This window comes from Bombyx mandarina, chromosome 02 (genome assembly GCF_030267445.1).
Source record: "Bombyx mandarina strain Sakado chromosome 02, ASM3026744v2".
Lineage (NCBI taxonomy): Eukaryota > Metazoa > Arthropoda > Insecta > Lepidoptera > Bombycidae > Bombyx > Bombyx mandarina.
In genome coordinates, this window is record NC_143209.1 from 425,410 (window position 1) to 446,457 (window position 21,048).

The 21,048-nt window shown below is 39.0% G+C and overlaps 1 protein-coding gene across 2 annotated transcripts in view; it reads left to right on the top strand.

Annotated features, from left to right (window-relative positions):
- The window catches only part of Gad1 (glutamate decarboxylase), a 64,818-nt gene that overhangs the window by 17,534 nt on the left and 26,236 nt on the right, over nucleotides 1–21,048 (top strand). For both annotated transcript variants that reach the window (XM_089732842.1, XM_089732847.1), the window contains 5 exons: nucleotides 6,202–6,311; nucleotides 8,607–8,733; nucleotides 19,246–19,443; nucleotides 19,522–19,640; nucleotides 20,741–20,881. In XM_089732842.1, the coding sequence (XP_089588968.1) occupies nucleotides 6,202–6,311; nucleotides 8,607–8,733; nucleotides 19,246–19,443; nucleotides 19,522–19,640; nucleotides 20,741–20,881 (695 nt within the window). The remainder of the gene's footprint in view (nucleotides 1–6,201; nucleotides 6,312–8,606; nucleotides 8,734–19,245; nucleotides 19,444–19,521; nucleotides 19,641–20,740; nucleotides 20,882–21,048) is intronic.

The following is a 21,048-nucleotide window of genomic DNA, read 5'->3' on the forward strand; positions in this document are numbered from 1 at the left end:
TCATTTCCTTTTGCGCGTATGCTAGAAAAAATGTAGTGTGTAATGTTTTATTAGTTGTTGTAATTTTGAAGAGGGTAAGCGGTATAATTATTAACATTCTAATGTTTTAATACAGTAATTGTCACCGCAGGACGCTAGCCACCGACGCATAGCCGAATGGGCCATTTTTATTCTTCTTCTTGCCAAAGTCAAAGTCAGTAAGAAACACGAGATAAAACAGTAAAAAACTATTTCTAGTTCTATCCACGACTCGCGGAAATCGAAGGAAACACTAGATCATTCTCAGTGAAGAATCCACGCCGGCCTAAAGCCGCATTAAAGCTTACAATCAAACGGGACGTCTGCCAGTGTCAATAATAAAAGGATCATCACGCATCTCTTAACATCAATTCCAATCGGCTTACGACGTCCAAAACATCAACTGCACACGAAATTCCCCCATTTTGTTATTGTTTTTGCTTTCGTTAACGCCCTTACTGCTATGGACACAGAGTTGAAAGTGTTTCTTTTATTTACATAAAGTGTATTGTTGGAACGAAAACATCTGGTCTGCGATGTAATGCTTGACAAATAAATTCTTTCAAGGGAAATTTTTCGATACAACGATTCAATTGATAATGGTCTTCATTTTAACAGACTTAAGGGTCTTTGTCAAATGCGACTTATTTTATGCTTAGGCTATTTTCGTATTGCGGAAAATACGAGCAAGACGCTATCCGAAAATGTATTTTAAGTCTTTAATATTAGAGATTATTGTGCAGTGAACATGTTGTGGTTTGAAAAATCGAAATGCTTTTCATTAATATACAAACTTCTTTAGTTGAAGCGTTCGAAATTCCAGAGAGCGCTTTTACCAAAAATGGGCAACTGCTTGGTTTTGATGTTGGCATTACTGTTGTTTATGGTAGCCCATTGGGCTGCAGACTACATCCCCCATAGCTTCTATAGTATAGAATATAATTAAAAAAATACACCTACATTTGCTTGAGCTGCATTACCATGTTTTGAAGTCGTAGTGGCCTGAAGGATAAGACGCTCGGCTTACACGTATCGAGCGATGCCAATAGACCGGTGTTCGATTCGCGCAGAAAGGTACCAAAATTTATAAATTTACCTAATTACTGGTGGTTTTTTATTGCTTACGTGGGTGGACGAGCTCACAGCCCACCTGGTGTTAAGTGGCTACCGGAGCCCATAGACATCTACAAGGTAAATACCGCCACCCACTTTGAGATATAAGTTCTAAGGTCTCGGTATAGTTACAACGGCTACCCCACCCTTCAAACTGAAACGCATTACTGACGGCAGAATTAAGCATTATGCGTAATATAAGCCCGCACGTGTAGGTACCGCAGTCCTGCTTATATCGACTGCGAAACAGTAATGATTTCCGGTTTGAAGGGCGGACCAGATATGACATAGGGTTCAGATATCGACCTCATGTTTCTACCTCAATTAACACAGCTAAGACGGGAGCCCGTTGGACCCACCTAATAAAAAACTAAATAGATATAAGATTATCTATTATATTTCTTCTTAAAGCAAAACACTATGTGATTCATCTAAAACAGAGATTTGATTTATTAAATACAGATATCTTTTACTTAACAAATATCAACTAATGAAGTAACTACTAACCTAAAACAGAGAATCGACAATTAAATATTCATGCTTTACTATTCGTCCTTTTATAATAAAGCTAATTCACAAAGAGTTTTAATGAATTTTAATTATATATTTTTATTCCGATCGAGAAAAAACACGTTTTTTTCTTTGTCCCACTTGTGGCTCCCTCTTATGGTTGAATGCTGATCTGATATATACCCATATATGTATTAATGTTTCTGTCAACGTCAACACAAAACTTACATAGATATATCTTTGAGAGTGTCCTTTTTATAAAGACGTAATTTTAATGTCGTATCGCAAATTCATTGTCACTCTACGGACATCTGGCTTCAAGTGTACAGGGAGTGTCCGGACGAGCATTACGCTCTACGTATGTATCTGACAGTTTAGTGATAGTGTCAACTTACTGAGGATTATGTCTGGGAGAGCTAGGGGTGTTTTTTACCCTCTCAATTTGATTCATAGTTTCACGATTAAGGTTCTTGATGAATGATTATTTCCTCATTAAATTGTGGCCATTAAGCACAATCTTCTTTGTCTACACCTTATACCACTAGATGGGTTCGGCACAGCGAATTTTTCTAATTCATTCTCCTCTATCAGCCGTCATGTCAACACTTCTCTCTCTCTCTCATATCGTCATTCACACACTCCATCCATATCTTCTTCGGTAAACCTCTTCCCCTTTTGTCTTGCACTACCATTTTCATACATTTCCTAGTCATAAGTATATTCTCTCTACGCACCACATGTCTATACCACGCTAGCATTAACCAGCCACCGCCCTCGTCGAACCCGTCGCTTGCGAGGAAGGGCTCGACGAGTAAATTAACCCTCAGACAAAGTCCACTGAGTTTCTCGCCGGATCTTCTCAGTGGATCGCGTTTTCGATCTGGTGGTAGATTATGCAAAGCACGGCTCTTGCTAGGGTTCGTGTTAGCAACGTCGTCAGGTTTGAGCCCCGCGAGCTCACCTACTAGGTAAGGTAGTATTCTATTGGGTAACGAAAGAGCCCTTAAAGCCGGAACCCATGACTTCTTTGCGGTTGTACAGCGGTACCTACCCGTGCGATTCACCCAGTAGGCCCTGCGCTAAATGCCGGATGCCACTCGTACTACCGTGGTATAATGCGGGAAGATTATTTTTAGCCGACTTAAAAAAAGGAGGAGGCTATCAATTCTACTGTGTTTTTTTTATGTTTGTTACCTCATAACTTTTGATTGGGTCAATCGATTTCGATGATCATTGTTTTTAGTGTATATTAATTTGTTTTGGAATTTCTTTTTCTTTTTCTATTTGAAGTCGGTTTTTGTAAAAACATGTTTATTTACATATTTTTTTTATTGCTTAGATGGGTGGTCAAGCTCACAGGCCACCTCGTGTTACGTGGTGGCTGGAATCCATAGACATCTAAACATAAATGCGCTACACATCTACAACTCACCCACCTTGAGATATAAGTTCTAAGGTCTCGGTATAGTTACAACGGCTGCCTCACCCTTCAAACCGAAACGCATTACTGCTTCACGGCAGAAGTAGGCGAGATGGTGGTACCTACCCGCGCGGACTCAGAGGTCCTACCACCAGTAAAGAGATCGATGGGTAAGTTCTAGACCACGTGTCAGGTCTCTGAGTTGGCGATGGCTTTGCCACCGTCAAAGGATTAGTGATAACCTTTCTCCTGCTTCTACATTTCCCCCCTATCGTATAGTCGGGTGTCGGCAGCTAAAGAGCTTTTGTTGTGGTAATTCCCACGGTAAGCTCAGTGGTACAATTGTCTTAAATTAAATCTTGAGATAGCAGGTTCGACGCTAGTGGTAGGACCTCTTGTGAGTCCGCACGGGTAGGTACCACCGCCCCGCCTATTTCACGCCGTGAAGCAGTAATGCGTTTCGGCTTGAAGGGTGGGGCAGCCGTTGTATACCTTAGAACCTTAGAACTTATATCTCAAGGTGGGTGGCGCATTTACGTTGTAGATGTCTATAGGCTCCAGTAACCACTAAGCACAGCTGAGCTCGTCCAAATCAAATCAAATCAAATCAAATAAAAAAAATTTTATTCAACATAAATGAAAGTACATACTTGTTGAACGTCAAAAGAACTACCGCCAATTCACAAGAACTAGCCTCCGTCCTGAGAAGAACTGGCAAGAAACTCAGCGGGCATGTCTTTTTTTTTTTTTTTTTAAATATGAAATTATTATTTATTTATTTTTTAATATTAGATTATTTTTTTTTAAATATGATTTTTTTACAATGAGTATTATAACGTAACAATTACTACGATATTGAAATGCCCGGAGCGAGCAACTCATTCCCACTTTGTGCAATCTTCTAGATAATCATTGACTTTATAGTAAGCTTTATTGCACAGATGTTCTTTAATAGTTTTCTTAAACCTATGTATATGTAGGTTCTGAACATCTTGTGGGATTTTGTTGTACAGGCGCACAGACAAACACCCGAATGAATTTCGTATCTTATGTAACCTACTCATCGGCACAACAAGCTTGTGTTTGTTCCTAGTATTTCTATTATGTATGTCCGACTTTTTAGGAACACACATCTAGCCCATAAAAAAAAAACGCATCGAGTAACAAAGCTATTTTCATATATATATATCTTTATGTTTTTGTACGTTTGTGTCTTGATTGCCAGTGTGTCAATTTACTGGCATCATTACTGACATCGACATCATTTTGAAAAAAAAAATACTGGCGTTTTGGACATTTTTAGATTTTCTTTTTAATTATGATAGATTACTGATGCCTCTCGCGCCAAAAGTCAAAGACAAATAATCAATCTTCTAAACGAGAACCAAACAATGGATGAATACCTCTTTCATAACAATGGAGTAATCTACAATCGTATATAGAGACTCACGATAATCCGGTGTAGTTCTTATGAACATAGCAGTTAGATTCAAAATCGACTGAATTTTTTTAAAAGAGCGGCAAGTGGAAAACTTCCGTTCTTAAATAAAAGAAAAATAAACTTCCAAATTTGAACTGATTTTTCTTAGCGTGCTATGAATAAAGTTCCAAATCGTTTGATTGTTTAAGAATATTTTGAAATAAGACCACTCTATGAGTAAAAAAGTTATTTAAAAAAAATACTATTTTGTTTTTAACTAGTTGTACATAAGGTTCAAAAATGCTTAAATATTTTGAGGATTAGACGAAAAATGTCCCATTATAAATTCTGAACAGCTACCTTCAGATTATCAGTCTAATAAGATTTATATTTTCTTAAATTACATATATATGGACAAGTTTGTCGATTTGTCGTGTGCAATTCTAGATTATCTGGATCCAAAAGATAGTATATCGAATGTATCATCGGCTGTCTCAAAGTGTCCGTAGTGTAAACACTCAAGGAAACTTAACAATATAATCTAAACAACATGATTTAAACAAAATAATTTAACAACAAAGAAATCGACTTATTCAAAATCAAATGAGAAAATCATTAATGTATGTCGAAGTAGGGATGATCGATATTCATCGATGTTTTACTATCGATATTTTGGTTTCGATAACATCGACACATGATTGAAGTCGTCGTGTCCTAAAGGATAAGACGTCCGGCGCATTCGTGTTGAGCGATGCACCGGTGTTCGAATCCCGCAGGCGGATACCAATTTTTCTAATGAAATACGTACTCGATAAATGTTCACGATTGACTTCCACGGTGAAGGAATAACATCATGTAATAAAAATGAAACCCGCAAAGTTATAATTTGCGTAATTACTGGTGGTAGGACCTCATGTGAGTCTGCGTGGGTGGGTACCACCACCCTGCCTATTTCTGCCTTGAAGCAGTAATGCGTTTCGGTTTGAAGGGTGGGGCAGACGTTATAACTATACTTGAGACCTTAGAACTTGTATCTAATGGAGGGTGGCGCATTTACGTTGTGGATGTCTATAGGCTCCAGTAACCACTTAACACCAGGTGGGCTGTGAGCTCGTCCACCCATATAAGCAATAAAAAAAAAACAAAAATAAAAAGATGCTATGAGAATAAAATATCGAATTATCGAAACTTCTACATATCTTTTGGGGCAATCTAACGGGATGTACTTTCTAGTTAGTGAGTCCCTAAGTAATACTACTATTTTAAGCCAGATGACACTGATTAACATAATCGAAGTAAGCCGTACTATATAAATGTGTATGAAATTAAGAAAATAAAAATTGTGAAGTGTGACGTCGGTGTCAAAGTCCAATAATTAAATGCTCACTTATAATCCGTAAAACGTAGTATTAACAAACACGTATAATAAATAAAATAGACAGTTTTATTTCCTACCAAAAACATCGATGTTATGCTATGGATGTTTTTCTAATATCGATCATCCCTATGTCGAAGTTAATTCAATGCGTGCATTGGAACTCAAAGACTACTAGCTCAGATTATTTTTATGTTATTTAAAAACTAGCTTTTAATTAGATAACTGAATCATCAAAATTGGATAATTAAAAAAAAACTGAGGTATAACAACATACGACAAAAATACAGTCAAATCCAGAATCCCTTTTATGAAGTCAGCTAAAATAGCTGTCAATGCTCACAGCCATTCTGCCGTACCGCGAGGACGCCAATATGCAGACCAGGGAGTTCCTCGCCAGGGTGGTGGACGTGCTCCTCGACTTCGTGCAAAAGGTCAACGACAGGAATGAAAAGGTAAGAGATGTCACGGTAACCTTGATATCTTTGAACCTAGACTCAGGGGATTTGTCAAATATGTGAAGGATATCCTATTTAAAAATGGCTAGTTATCAATATTTCTAATTTCAATTGTGTTTTCAATAGCCAAAGCTATGCACATTGATAATAACTAGAGGTCCCGCAGTAGTCGAAATTCGACTATAATTAATTGGAATTGTAAGTTTGTACACTATTATGATTGTATTTTATACTTCTATAATCACAAATTTCGCCAAGACTACACTATAAAAAATATTAACAAAGACAAACAATATTTAATCTATTCTCAATTTGACAACAGACGTCAAGAACAAAAGTTTGACAATAAATAGTATTACTGGTGGTAGGACCTCTTGTGAGTCCGCACGGGTAGGTACCACCGCCCCGCCTATTTCTGCCGTGAAGCAATAATGCGTTTCGGTTTGAAGGGTGGGGCAGCCGTTGTAACTATACTGAGATCTTAGAACTTATATCTCAAGGTGTGTGGCGCATTTACGCTGTAGATGTCTATGGGCTCCAGTAACCACTTAACACCAGGTGGGCTGCGAGCTCGTCCACACATCTAAGCTATAAAAAAAAAAAAAATTGTATGCATGCGTGTGTGCGTCAAATACATGGTACGTAGTGTGTGTAATGTTTTCTTCATTGATTTAAAGTATATTTTATGCATTATTTTCAAAAAATATTAGCATTGTGCACTTCTTCTCTATATTCTCTATAAGTGTGGAAAATTTCATACTCCTCCGTCCGCGCAATTTTCGTAAAAAGGGATACAAAGTTTTTGCTTCACGTATTAATATACAGATATGGTTTTGCTGAGTGCATATACTGTTTAGATTGCAATCCAGATCAGATCTAGGTACTACTTGTACGATTTAGCTAATATGTACTGTAACGATTGTAATTAGTTTTGTGCATCAATAAATAAATAAATAAAAAATATCACGGGGTGAAGTGGAACAAGAAATGCCATTGAAACTACGACCTTATGTTTCTTACGGTGTGACGTCATGTAGGTTCTGCTCTGAATTTCAGGTGTGCCGGCTAGTCCAGAGAATAAGCTTTAACCCATAGGCGCAGTCCACTGAGTGTCTCGCCGGATCTTCTCAGTGGGTCGCGATTCCGATGCTGTGGTAGATTCATTCGCGAAGCAGCTGCTCTTGAGCTGTTAGGTCTCCTTTTGAGGCACTGGGGCAGCTGATAGCAAATACCACCCCTCGTGGTGAAGCCTTTGCTCGCCCACCTGTCCTGGTGAAACTGGAAAGACCTCTGGACCACCAGTATACATGCAATTGTTAATATAATAATAATTTCACTATTGGTGGTAGGACCTCTACTAAGTCCTACACTTTACACAACTAAAAATGGCAAAAAATGTGTTTTAACTAAATTAAAAAAATACTGTATGGTTTAAGCCATAGTACAATCTAATGGTTTTTGTTTGACGCGCAATGTAAATCAATTAAAGATCGGCTGATGACCGGCATGAAAGGTGAGAGACCTAACTCGGATGTAGTGTCACATTGCGGGCTATTCAAATCTATACTAATATTATCAAGATGAAGAGTTTGTTTGTTTGAACGCGATAATATCAGGAACTACTGGTCTGATTTCACTGTCAGATAGCTCTTTTATTGAGGAAGGCTATAGGCTATATAACATCACGCTAAGGCCAATGCAAGCGGAGCATCAATAAAGAAATCGGTAAACATACATAGATAAAAATTTAATTTCGATTTGATAGCTTCCTCTTTTGACGTCGGTTAAAAAGCGTGATTTTTGTACCTTAAAGAGCTCCTTAACATTCTATTATTCAAAAATATTTTCACTTTCTACGTAAATGAAGAGGCGGGTAAAATTTAGCGTTACGCCAAAGTAACTATTCCACACGGACGAAGTCGCGGGCAAAAGCTAGTATGAGATATTTCTTTAACATTTAGTACAGTTGAGTTTGGTTTCTTTGGTCCTGTTAACTGTACGACGTATTAGCCGTAAACCGATTTTTTTTAATTGCTTAGATGGGTGGACGAGCTCACAGCCCACCTGGTGTTAAGTGGTTACTGGAGCCCATAGACATCTACAACGTAAATGCGTCACCCGCCTTGAGATATAAGATCTAAAATCTCAGTATAGCTACAACAGCTGGCCCACCCTTCAAACCGAAACACATTACTACTTCACGGCAGAAATAGACAGGGCGGTGATACCTACCCGCGCGGACTCACAAGAGGTCCTACCACTAGTACCTATAAATTCACTCATCTTCGCCAGATCTTGGAGTTCAAGATGCCCGAAGAGATGCAGAAGCTCCTAGACTTGGAGCTGCACGATGAGCCTCTCCCTCTGAAGCAGCTCCTCGAAGACTGCAAGGCTACGCTCAAGTACCAAGTCAAAACCGGTAAGTGCTCTAAATTGGGTTCTTGAACTATGAAGGTATAAGAAGCGGTCGTGGCCTCGCATTTAAGAAGACTATGTGTCTCCCCTCTTGGCTGAGCCTTTGTTCGCCCACCTGTCCTGCTGAAACTGGAAAGGCCACCGGGCCACCAGTAATCCTTCAATCATAAAAAAAAACTGTGTCTATCTATACTAATATTATAAAGCTGAAGAGTTTGTTTGTTTGAACGCGCAAATCTCAGGAAGTACTGGTCCGATTTGAAAAATTCTTCCAGTGTTAAATAGCCCATTTATCGAGGAAGGCTATAGGCTATATAGCATCACGGTAAGACCAATACAAGCGGAGCACCAATAAAGAATGTTTCAAAATCGGGTTTTTTTCCTTTTGAGAGCTTCCGCTGCGTGCGCTGCAGAAACGGTTAAAGTTTCGCTAAAATAATGTATGACAGAATTGTTCCTCTTTAAATGATATAAAAAAAAGTCCGCGACAACATATGTTATATGTTAAGGTTGGCCCACTGTAACGTTTTTTATGCTAACCAAATTTGTTCTAAAATAAAGCATTATTTGTGCAGTATTCCACGTGGACGAAGTCGCGGGCAAAAGCTAGTAATGAAATAAATTACACAAAAAAAAATACTGAACCTTAAGTTTTACAGTCCACGGTCACCATTTACAGTCAAATGGCCCGTAAACTCGTTTCCCCAAGCGTCCAACAGACAAAGATCATTTGATGCAGCGCAGTGTAAATATCTCGCAATCATTACACGCGATTACATGGAATAATTGAATTGTTTATCTCGGTGTTTACCCCCGGCAGGAAACTAACGGATAAGGGTTCGAATTCTGCATCAGTGACAGCGATTTTATATTTTTAAAGGCCCTTACTATTCCACAAGAATAAAACGTTTATAAAAATAAATAAAAACTAGACAAAAAAAGCTCTATTCAAATCTGGAATGAGCATTTTAAGACATCATATTATACTGGTGTAACAAACAATCTTTAGATTTGCAAAGCTTTTTATTGCTTTTCTAGGCAGACGAGCATACAGCTCACCTGATGGTGAGTGGTTACTATCGACCATGGACGTTAGCAGTGCTAGGGGCAGAGCCGAACCGCTGCCTACCGTACATACACTCAATTCAAATATACAAAATAACTCTTAAGAAGAGACTAAAACAGGATAGAGATAACAAAAATATACATGAAGAAGGGTGGGGCAGCCGTTGTAACTATACTGAGACCTTAGAACTTATATCTCAAGATTGGTGGCGCATTTACGTTGTAGATGTCTATGGGCTCTAGTAACCACTTAACACCAGGTGGGCTGTGAGCTCATCTACACATCTAAGCAATAAAAAAAAAAACATTAGTAATCGTTGTTTAGTAAAAAGGATCACGAAATTTGAGCGCTTTTTCCTTTTTCACAATAATTTCATGTTTGAACATGAACTACTGTTGGTAGATTCAGTGGGGCCACTGCTCTTGCTATGATAGACGTTAGTAAGTTCTCTCAAGCTGAGCCTAGCAAGCTCATCAGTCGCAGTGAAGTCAGTATAGTATCCCAAGGTTACTGGTAGTTAGTAGGCAAGAAACTACTATACTATATCGCGCATTGAAAAAAAATACAACAAAATCAGACATCTCACATCAAAAAAGCACTTAACATCGGAACGGCTCACGAACATCTGACGTTTTCCGCGCACAATACAGACGAAGGGGCCGACAAACGATAAGTGCGCTCCGTCGAGCGTGTGATGTCAAAGAAATGCGCCGTAAAATTGACGCGATCCCCACACGGGCGCGCCGTGGACTGCGCACCAGCCGCGACCTCTCTTGTAGCTCTCTTATCCTCAATTCTGACATTTGTGTGCTTATTGCGAGTTTTTTAACGATCTCTATAGCGTTTTTTTTCCTACCTAAGCTGATAGCCAGACGGATTCCTTCTGTTTGTTGTAAGTTTATTTTATACAAAAGTTTAGGTCTTCATTTATCGATTGAGGCACTAAGAAGTCTGCCAGGTCAGCTAGTTAATATTAAAAATATCACATGTTAAACATTTAAGGCTTTAACACTCTCCTGCAAAATTAGTAAGTTTTGAGATTATACAGTTTTAATGCGAGAAGACGATGTGTAAAAGATAATGTTTTTTTTTTCTTTTGCTTAGTTGGGTGGACGAGCTCACAGCCCACCTGGTGATAAGTGGTTACTGGAGCCCATAGACATCTACAACGTAAATGCGTCACCCACCTTGAGATATAAGTTCGAAGGTCTCAAGTTTAGTTACAACGGCTGCCCCATCCTTCAAACCGAAACGCATTACCGCTTCACGACAGAAATAGGCAGGGTGGTGGTATCCACCCGCACGGACTCACAAGAGGTCCTACCACCAGTAATTACGCAAATTATAATTTTGCGGGTTTCATTTTTATTACACGATGTTATTCCTTCACCATGGAAGTCAATCGTGAACAGTTGTTTAGTACGTATTTTATTAGAAAAATTGGTACCCGCCTGAGATTCGAACACCGGATCCACCGCCGGACGTCTTATCCGTAAGGCCACGACGACAAGTCTCCTTTCTTCTTAATTCTTAACGATCAAATTACTGGTAAGACCTTAATGCTAGCTTAAGGTCATGTGGGCCGAGAGCCAGTCCGTCTGCGGCCGAGAATGGGACTTATGGATGCTGCTTATTCAATATTTCCGATTAATAATATTCGACAATGATGTCACACTATCGAATGCTCGGTGCTTTCGTCTTAGTTGGCTTACAAAAGGCCCCTCTGACAATAAAACAAGCCGGGTATGGTGTCGGAATCCCTTTTGATTTACAAGAACCTGTCTGACCGTAATATGGCGCAAATCATTGGATTAAGGCGCCCTCGTTAGGGTGACCACGACTTCAGAATAATCGGATACGGGGAGGACTATATTATATATTACTAGCTTTTGCCCGCGACTCCGTCCGCGTGGAATAATTACTTTGGCATAACGCTAAATTTTACCCCTCCACTTCATTTACGTAGAAAGTGAAAATATTTTTGAATTATAGAATGTTAAGGAGCTATTTAGACCCCTATTTTGAAACATTCTTTATTGGTGCTCCACTTGTATCGGTCTTACCTTGATGTTATATAGCCTTTCTCAATGAATGGGCTATCTAACACTGAAAGTGAAAGAAAGTATTTTTCATTTTTTTTATTGCTTAAATGGGTGGACGAGCTCACAGCCCACATAGTTGTTAAGTGGTTACTGGAGCCCATAGAGATCTACAACGTAAATGTGCCACCCACCTTGAGATATAAGTTCTAAGGTCTCAGTATAGTTACAACGGCTGCCCCAACCTTCGAACCGAAACGCATTACTGCTTCACGGCAGAAATAGGTAGGGCAGTGGTACCTACCCGTGCGGACTCACAAGAGATCCTACCACCAGTAAAAATATATATACTACCAGTATACCCCTCTACAGCAATTTGAGCTGTAGCCTTTTAAAATGTCCATGAAAACTCTAAAATCAAGGAGTCCGTACTCTTCCAGAAGCCCGTGCTATTCAATGCGGCATTAACATACTTTGACAGATCATCCCCCTCCTATCAGAAGGTTATGGATTGATTATATAGACTCCATTGAAAACAGGGGATTTGTGGAGAAAATTGTTTTTATATGGTATGTTAGCGAGCCTAATCTGACCACGCAGTCTTCGTTCGAGTCTCTTTCGATAGGCAAATCAACCTATATGGACATCGAAACGTCAATGCTGCCAGCTTTGAGGCTTGAGGTTAAAGTCTCGATTGGATTGTAAGGGGTTCCGTAAAACAGGACGTATCTCTATGCGGCAGGGGGAAATGATACACATGCCCCTCAATACCAAAACAATATAAATAAAAATGCAGCCTAAAGCACTCCCGCATTTTTTTATTGCCCATGTAGGTAGACGAGCATACGGCCCTCCTGATGGTGAGTGGTTACCGTCGCCCATGGACTTCAGCAATGCCAGAGCCAGAGCCAAGCCGCTGCCTACGGCGACTGCATTGTCTTCATATAAACCAATTTATTATTACAAAAAACGCGGCAGAACAAATTTGGTTTTAGTAGTGAAAAAAAACATATAATTTGTACCAGTTCTTTTAAATTTTTATTTCTATAAACTCAGTGTCAATCACAGTTTCTTTTTTTTAAAGAGCTTCTGGTCTCGCCCCATATTAGGACACGCAGAATGATGCTTTCTACCCGCGCCGGCCCAAAATAAATCCTGCTATTAATTGTATTACACAAAATTGATAAATATTGTAGAGGTTCCTATTCTACTTAGGAGGTCGGGTTACACCTGTAAATTACTTGATGATTACTTGGCATGATTTTAAAGGTAATAAACACGTCCCAAGTACATTTTTGCCATTTGTATTTCTCTAGTACTATTTCTCTGCGGTATTTAGACCTCTATATAGTCGCCCTGTGACCGTCTTCGTCGAACTAGTCGATTACAACGAAGAGATCAAACAGCGAAGTAACCCATAGACACATCCCAATGAGTTTCTCGCCGAATCTCCTCCGTGGGTTGCGATTCCGATGTGGTGGTAGATTCTGCAAAGCACTGCTCATGCTAGGACAAGTATTAGGAAAATCTGTCAGGTTGAGGCCTGTGCGGTCACCTGTCGGACCGCGAGTATTTGGAGTAGTCCATTAGGCTACCAACGATTAGGTAGGGATAGAAAATACCCAGCTTGATATGAAGACACAGAGTTTTATCTTTGGCAAAATATGTGACATTGGATTCCTTCATATGATGATACTAGCTGTACCTGTCCACTTCGCTGGGCATTTAAAATTAACATTATTATTTCTCACAAAGATTCTCATCATTAACGTCCCCGCAACTGGTGTAGGGAGTCCAACACTCATATAAATATTAGCCTATCCATTAAGTACATGTATTGTCTACATGGATACCAAGTTTCAAGTCAATCGGATGCATGGTTCAGTAGTTATAACGGAACATCCGTAAAAACCACTGTAGATTTATATATTAGTATAGATTGTCTCGTTTTTTCTGGGATACTATTCTTCTAAGTACGTATCTATCGACTGTTCGGACAAACAAATATCTTTCACGCTAAATAAACAGACATAATTACCAAACAAACACCCGCACTATCGAAGTTACTGGCCGATGTTCCTCACGTCTCATATAAAATTGAATTTAGGTCCCAATCAAATGTTGAATGGGTGAATCAAGGGCGTTTGAGGCTTGGGACGGCAACGTTGATTTAGTATGACGCAATCTAATAATATAAATTGTGCAATTGTGGCAAGCTTTATACGTTCGCATTCTGTATCGAAGTGTCGTAATTCTGGACAAAATTTTCGCCACAGCACCGTCAACTTAGACAAATCTGGTTAAATCTCAGGGGGAATTGGTAAGTTTTAAATTACACTTTATTGACTATCCTCCTTGCGTCGATAATCCTCAATGCTGAGGGTCGTGCTTTTGGAAGAGATTCTGGAGAGTTCTTCGAGGCTGCTGAAGTATTTGGGTCCGGCTAATCAACCGCCGCCAGACATTCGGCGTTGACTGTTTTACAATGGAAAGGTCTCTCCATTGTCTATAGGATCGCCTTAATATACTTCATTAACATGTTCCCTGCAGTATGAGGTCAGATTGACCCACATTGATTCCATATTGAACTTTCATGTGATGGATGGAGCTCATTCGGTTTCTGCGAGTCCTAGAAATAAATTGAAACTACTTTATAGCTTAATAAATCCGAGATTAAACAGTAAAATCACTTGTAATTATAGGTAGGACCTCTTGTGAGCTCGCACCGGTAGGTACCACCACCCTGCCTATTTCTGCCGTGAAGCAGTAATGCGTTTCGGTTTGAAGGGTGGGTCAGCCGTTGTAACTATACTTGAGACCTTAGAACTTATATCTCACGGTGGGTGTGGCATTTACGTTGTATATGTCTATGGGCTCCAGTAACCACTCAACACCAGGTGGTCTGTAAGCTCGTCCACCCATCTTAGCAATAAAAAAATGCATAGATTAGAAGATACGTTGCAAACAATTGCGAATTAAAAAACGACTTCATACCTTTAAACCTATTCAGCTTTCTATTACGCTCTACCCTCAAATATCTATAATCCCTTTATTAAGGGTGCACCTGATTCGTCCGTCATTAATCGCAGCCCATCTGTGTGCCGTGAGGGATTGCTCCACAATCCCTTCTGACGTATTACTACTGCACTGACTTGCGCTAATAGCAGGGTGAGTTTGAATAGAGCTCGACTTCAACAGGGGCGATAGTACGACTGTGTGGGTACACTTGATGCATTCGTTGTTTGAGAAAGTTATTTTTAATTATTATCTACCCACCTGTGATTCACGGAATGGACAGCATTGTATCTATATATTAATACGTGAAGCAAAAACTTTGTATCCCTTTTTACGAAAATTGCGCGGACGGAGGAGTATGAAATTTTCCGCACTTATCTATATCTATATCTATACTAATATTATAAAGAGGAAAGATTTGTTTGTTTGTTTGTTTCGAATAGGCTCCGAAACTACTGGACCGATTTGAAAAATTCTTTTTCCATTAGAAGCCGACATTGTCCCTGATGAACATAGGCTACTTTTTTTATTTTTTTTTTTATTTTTTTTTTTGGTTTCATGTGTGTTTTAATGTTTCCGAAGCGAAGCGAGGGCGGGTCGCTAGTAGATAATATAGAGAAGAAGTGCACAATGCTAATATTTTTTTTAAATAATGCATAAAATATACATTAAATCAATAAAGAAAACATTACACACACTACACCACGTATTTGACGCACACACGCATGCTTATTGTCAAGCTTTTGTTCTTGACGTCTGTTGTCAAATTGAGAATAGATTAAATATTGTTTGTCTTTGTTAATATTTTTTATAGTGTAGTCTTGGCGAAATTTGTGATTATAGAAGTATAAAATACAATCATAATAGTGTACAAACTTACAATTCCAATTAATTATAGTCGAATTTCGACTACTGCGGGACCTCTAGTAAAAGTGAAATCTTCGTGGCAATAATAGGCTGGGTTATAACCACTCGTGGCTATCTGGAAAATTCCCCACCACCCCTGAATGTGGGGCTAAAGTTATGGCTAGGAAACAAAGCGAGCGTAATAATACGATCTTTGGAAGAAAAGAAATCTCTGTCTCCCTGTTTTAGCCCATTTTAACATTTAATAACCAATAGCGGATGTAATACCACGGATCAGTGCGTCACCAGACGACTTCCGGTCACCGGATAACGCTAGGAATCAATGTATAAACTCATCTCTGGTTTCCGTGAAACGATATCTTCATTCCTTTTAATGTTTGGAAAAGAGAAACGGAAATTCGTCTTTATATATTACTAGAGGTCCCGCAGTAGTCGAAATTCGACTATAATTAATTGGAATTGTAAGTTTGTACACTATTATGATTGTATTTTATACTTCTCCGAGTATAATCACAAATTTCGCCAAGACTACACTATAAAAAATATTAACAAAGACAAACAATATTTAATCTCAATTTGACAACAGACGTCAAGAACAAAAGTTTGACAATAAATAGCATGCATGCGTGTGTGCGTCAAATACATGGTATGTAGTGTGTGTAATGTTTTCTTTATTGATTTAATGTATCTTTTATGCATTCTTTTTAAAAAATATTAGCATTGTGCACTTCTTCTCTATATTCTCAATAAGTGTGGAAAATTTCATACTCCTCCGTCCGTGCAATTTTCGTAAAAAGGGATTCAAAGTTTTTGCTTCACGTATTAATATATAGAGATATTAATTGATTTTATATTTTCTGTTTTTACTGACGGATGAATACAGATAAAATAGTTTTCTTGTTTATTATTCTTATCTTTATCACACCGAGTTTTCTTAATATTATTATAGGAATATTTTAGCGTTTATATGATCGACAAGCAAAACAACCCTCCTGTGGTAAGTGATAATAGAAAAGGACCATTCCATCCGCCGGGTGACATTGTACCACTCTATCGACCACTGTCTTATCAGTCTACACTTGATGTTTCCGCGGAAGTCACTCCCCTATTTCCCTCCGATAAGCTCTCCCCGGAGAGTGCTATCTGTTTGACACCCTCCCGGTTTTTTTATCAGGCACGTGTTTATTTTTTTATGATCAATATTCCTTTGATACGAACACTTGATGCATCTTTGCTGTTTTAGAGCGTACGTATCGTATTCTTAGGAAGCTGCTTTTCTTTGAAGCTAGCATTTCAATACTTAACTGCTAACTTCTGCTGATAGTAAACGTTATGTCTAAACTAGCTTTGTGGAGAGTACTCAATGGTAAGCAGCAGCTTGGCTGTGCGCGACGGTAACCTACCATAAGGCCGTTTGATCATTTGCCCACAAGAGCAATAAAGAAAAGTACGTGAATTGTACTACTTTTCCTACTAAATGCTAAAAAAGTTGGAAGTTTTTAAAACAACTTTTTAATTCATAAAAAATAGTATTCTTATCCAAAAATGTTAGACGGTCAATCAATTCTTTGTTTAATGTTTTCAAAGGTCTTTTGAGATACAGATTTTCTCAATTCATGGCCAGATATACCGTGATTTCGTTATGTAAAAGATGTAGATGCAAAATGACTAAGATATACCTCCTGAATGCAAGTGTTAATTCATTTTAATTTAAATAAAAACAAGTCAAACATGTATTCAATGATAGTTAATCCCAAGCGGGGGTCCGATGCACCCTGCAGTCCCCGGGGGCGGTTTATCGCGCGCCGCCCTTGAGGGTTGTGTCAATAGAATTAAATCGATGTTTGGTTAGAGAATACAATTTTGATTAGCATATTTTATAACTGAGTTCAGAAAATAGAGATTCAAGGTTCGTGTCGTAACTTTTAGAATATTTATAATATGATTTTATTGCAGATAGCGGCCCACTCCGGCTCCGCTCGGGTCTTTAACAAAAATTTCAACGATATTTGACGTTGTTTTATTTTTTTAAACAAAATAACACTTATTGCGTCATAACTCTAATAGTTAGACATCTGCTGTCGCGACACTTTTTGTAAATAATAACGTGTTTTACAAAGTCGTAGTACATTATTTTATTCTATCATCAATAGTTTTCGCAGGGCACGCGATGTAAAGAATATTTTAGGGAATTTTTTTACACCTTGGGTTACATTATTGGAGTTTTAGTAAGGATCCCTAATTTTTTTCAAAACAGACTATAGCCTATGTCACTCGGGAATAGTGTAACTTCCAAACAGTGAAATAATTTTTCAAATAGGTTCAGTAGTTTCGGAGCCTATTCAATACAAACAAACAAACAAATCTTTCCTCTTTGTAATATTAGCATAGAAGTATAGATGAAAAACAATAGTTTTGATAAGGCTGTCACTATGGTTCAGAATCCTCAGACACAGCCCACTATGTTTCTCGCCGAATCTTCTCAGTGGGTCGCGTTTCCGATCCGGTGGTAGATTCTGCGAAGCACGGCTCTTGCTAGGGCCAGTGTTAGCAATGTCCTGTAATTGGAGCCTCATGAGCTCACCTATTCGCCCGGTTACCCTGGCGTAACTCCCTAGGAACCAGCTTGGGTAGTAAAAAGTGATGTGTGGTGTCGTGGGACACCGGATAGGAGCGAAGTTCCTTATTATAAATAAATTATTATTTATTATTTATAAAGAAAATAATTATTCGGGTATACATTTTTTATTATGATTTTTTTATTGATAAAAATAAAATAAAAACTACTTTACAAAATTATCAACTTTATTTTATTCACAATGATTTATAAAAAATATCTAATGATAATATACAAAGAAACAGCTATTTATATGAATAATAATAATAATAACCGTCGTCACGTAGACTATACATTAGACACTGTATAGCCATAATACTAAGACTATTCATAAATAATAAAAATCTTACGTTACGGACGTTTTTTCCCGGTTACGGTACCCCTCCGCATCGTCCCATAAGGAACTTCGTTCCAAAAATAATCGCTCAGATGATTTACCTAGTTTTTCTGGAATGAAATAATCTCATGTACTGTGGATAACCCGAATGTGTCGCATCTATAACGAACTGGCAAGGTCGTCATCCGAGTTGGATATTTTTACTTGTAGGTTAGTTAAGTTTACAAAAATTATCAAGGGCATCCTCCAAGTTAGGAATAGGTTAGTAGTCTAATTGTTTAATTGTTTAATTTCATATTGTGAATAAAATTATTTCCTTACATTATAAGTTAGATTAGTTTTTGTTGTAGTGTTGTTTTTTCCTATAATCATAAGGAACGTTGTTGTACAAATACAGCACTACGTCTTGTTTTGTCGTGCGCACATAACTTGTGTTGCAAGCCAGATTTTGTTTCTTTTTACTTGTATTTTTTATGTATGTTTTTAGCTTGCAATGTGTATTGTGAGCCTAATAAATAAATAAATTAAAAAAAATCAGGGATGCGGCATGTTCTAAATGACTGTGACTTCCTCAGGGCATCCTCACTTCTTCAACCAGCTGTCGTGCGGTTTGGACGTGATATCTCTGGCCGGGGAGTGGCTGACGGCTGCTGCTAACACCAACATGTTCACGTACGAGATAGCCCCGGTCTTCATCTTGATGGAAAACATTGTGTTGGAGAAGATGCGCAACATGATCGGATGGAAGACTGGCGATTCTATACTGGCGCCTGGTGAGTTTTCATCGTGCACTGCTGCCTTTAAAACCAGGACAGATAATTGATAATATATTTCTATGATTCTTCAAACAGGCGGCTCTGTGTCCAATCTCTACGCTTTCCTGGCTGCTCGTCACCACAAGTTCCCGCAGTACAAAGAGAAGGGTCTCACCAGCATCCCTGGGCACCTAGTCATGTTTACTTCGGACCAGGTAGCCGATCGGTTATATATTTTATTCAGGGCTCTCCGCCCCGACTATCTCTTTAATAAAATCTTAGCTGTTAATCATCTTATCTGTTTTTAGTTCAACTATCCCTAAGTGGTTATAGCGCAAGCACGACGTAAATATCGCGACACGTTTTGAGACATTTTTACTGGTGGTAGGAACGCTTGTGAGTCCGCACGGGTAGGTACCACCACCCTGCCTATTTCTGCCGTGAAGCCGTAATGCGTTTCGGTTTGAAGGGCAGGGTAGCCATTGTAACTATACTGAGACCTTAGAACTTATATCTGAAGGTGGGTGGCGCATTTACGTCGTAGATGTCTGTGGCCTCCAGTAACCAGTTAATACCAGGTGGTTTGTGAGCTCGTCCACCCATCTAAGCAATAAAAAAAGAAAGACATGAGGTCTCAAGAGTATTACAATAGCGAATGTCTCCTGCCGAAGTCGACACGCAATACTGCTTCATTCAGAAACAAGCAGTTTAAGAGGAAATGCGGGTTGACATTAGTCTGCACTCGTACATAAATACGGATGAAGCAAAGCAAAACAAGCGTACAACCCCATTCGCTTTTAGATCCTTGATTACCTGCAAAAACAAAACTAGTCCAATTTTGGAAGAAGAAATTAGAGGATATGAAGTGTGGGTTTCCCTCTCTTGTACACTATTCGAGCTGCTTTCATCCCACTCGTGCTCTTTTTTTATTGCTTAGATGGGTGGACGCGCTCACAGCCCACCTGGTGTTAAGTGGTTACTGGAGCCCATAGACATCCACAACGCAAATGCGCCACCCACCTTGAGATATTATAAGTTCTAAAGTCTCAAGTATAGTTAAAATGGCTGCCCTACCCTTCAAACCGAAACGCATTACTGCTTCACGGCAGAAATAGGCAGGGTGGTGGTACCCATCCGCGCGGACTCACAAGAGGTCCTACCATCAGTAATTAAACTGATACTCTACTGATTAGGTTTAAGGAATGAGGCGACAGTCAAATCTAAACAAAATCTACTTTCCAACTTCTCTGTACCCGCAACGCATTCAACAATTATATTAATTTACTCCGCCGCTGAATGAAGTCTTCCGTTTCAGTGTCACTACTCGGTGAAGTCCTGCGCTTCGGTCTGCGGCTTAGGCACAGACTACTGTGTGTGCGTGCCTTCGGATGAGCGCGGCAGGATGATACCCGCTCAACTGGAGCGCCTTGTCCGCTACCACAAGGACAAGGGCCACGTGAGTAGAATGTCTCATAGATAGCTGCCGTTGTCAATGTGAAAAATGTTTTCATAAAGCTGTTTGGGAGAACTAGCAGCTCTAAATGACTTAAAAAAAAGCCTTGACTGGTGGTAGGACCTACTGTGAGTCCGCACGGGTAGGTACCACCACCCTGCCTATTTCTT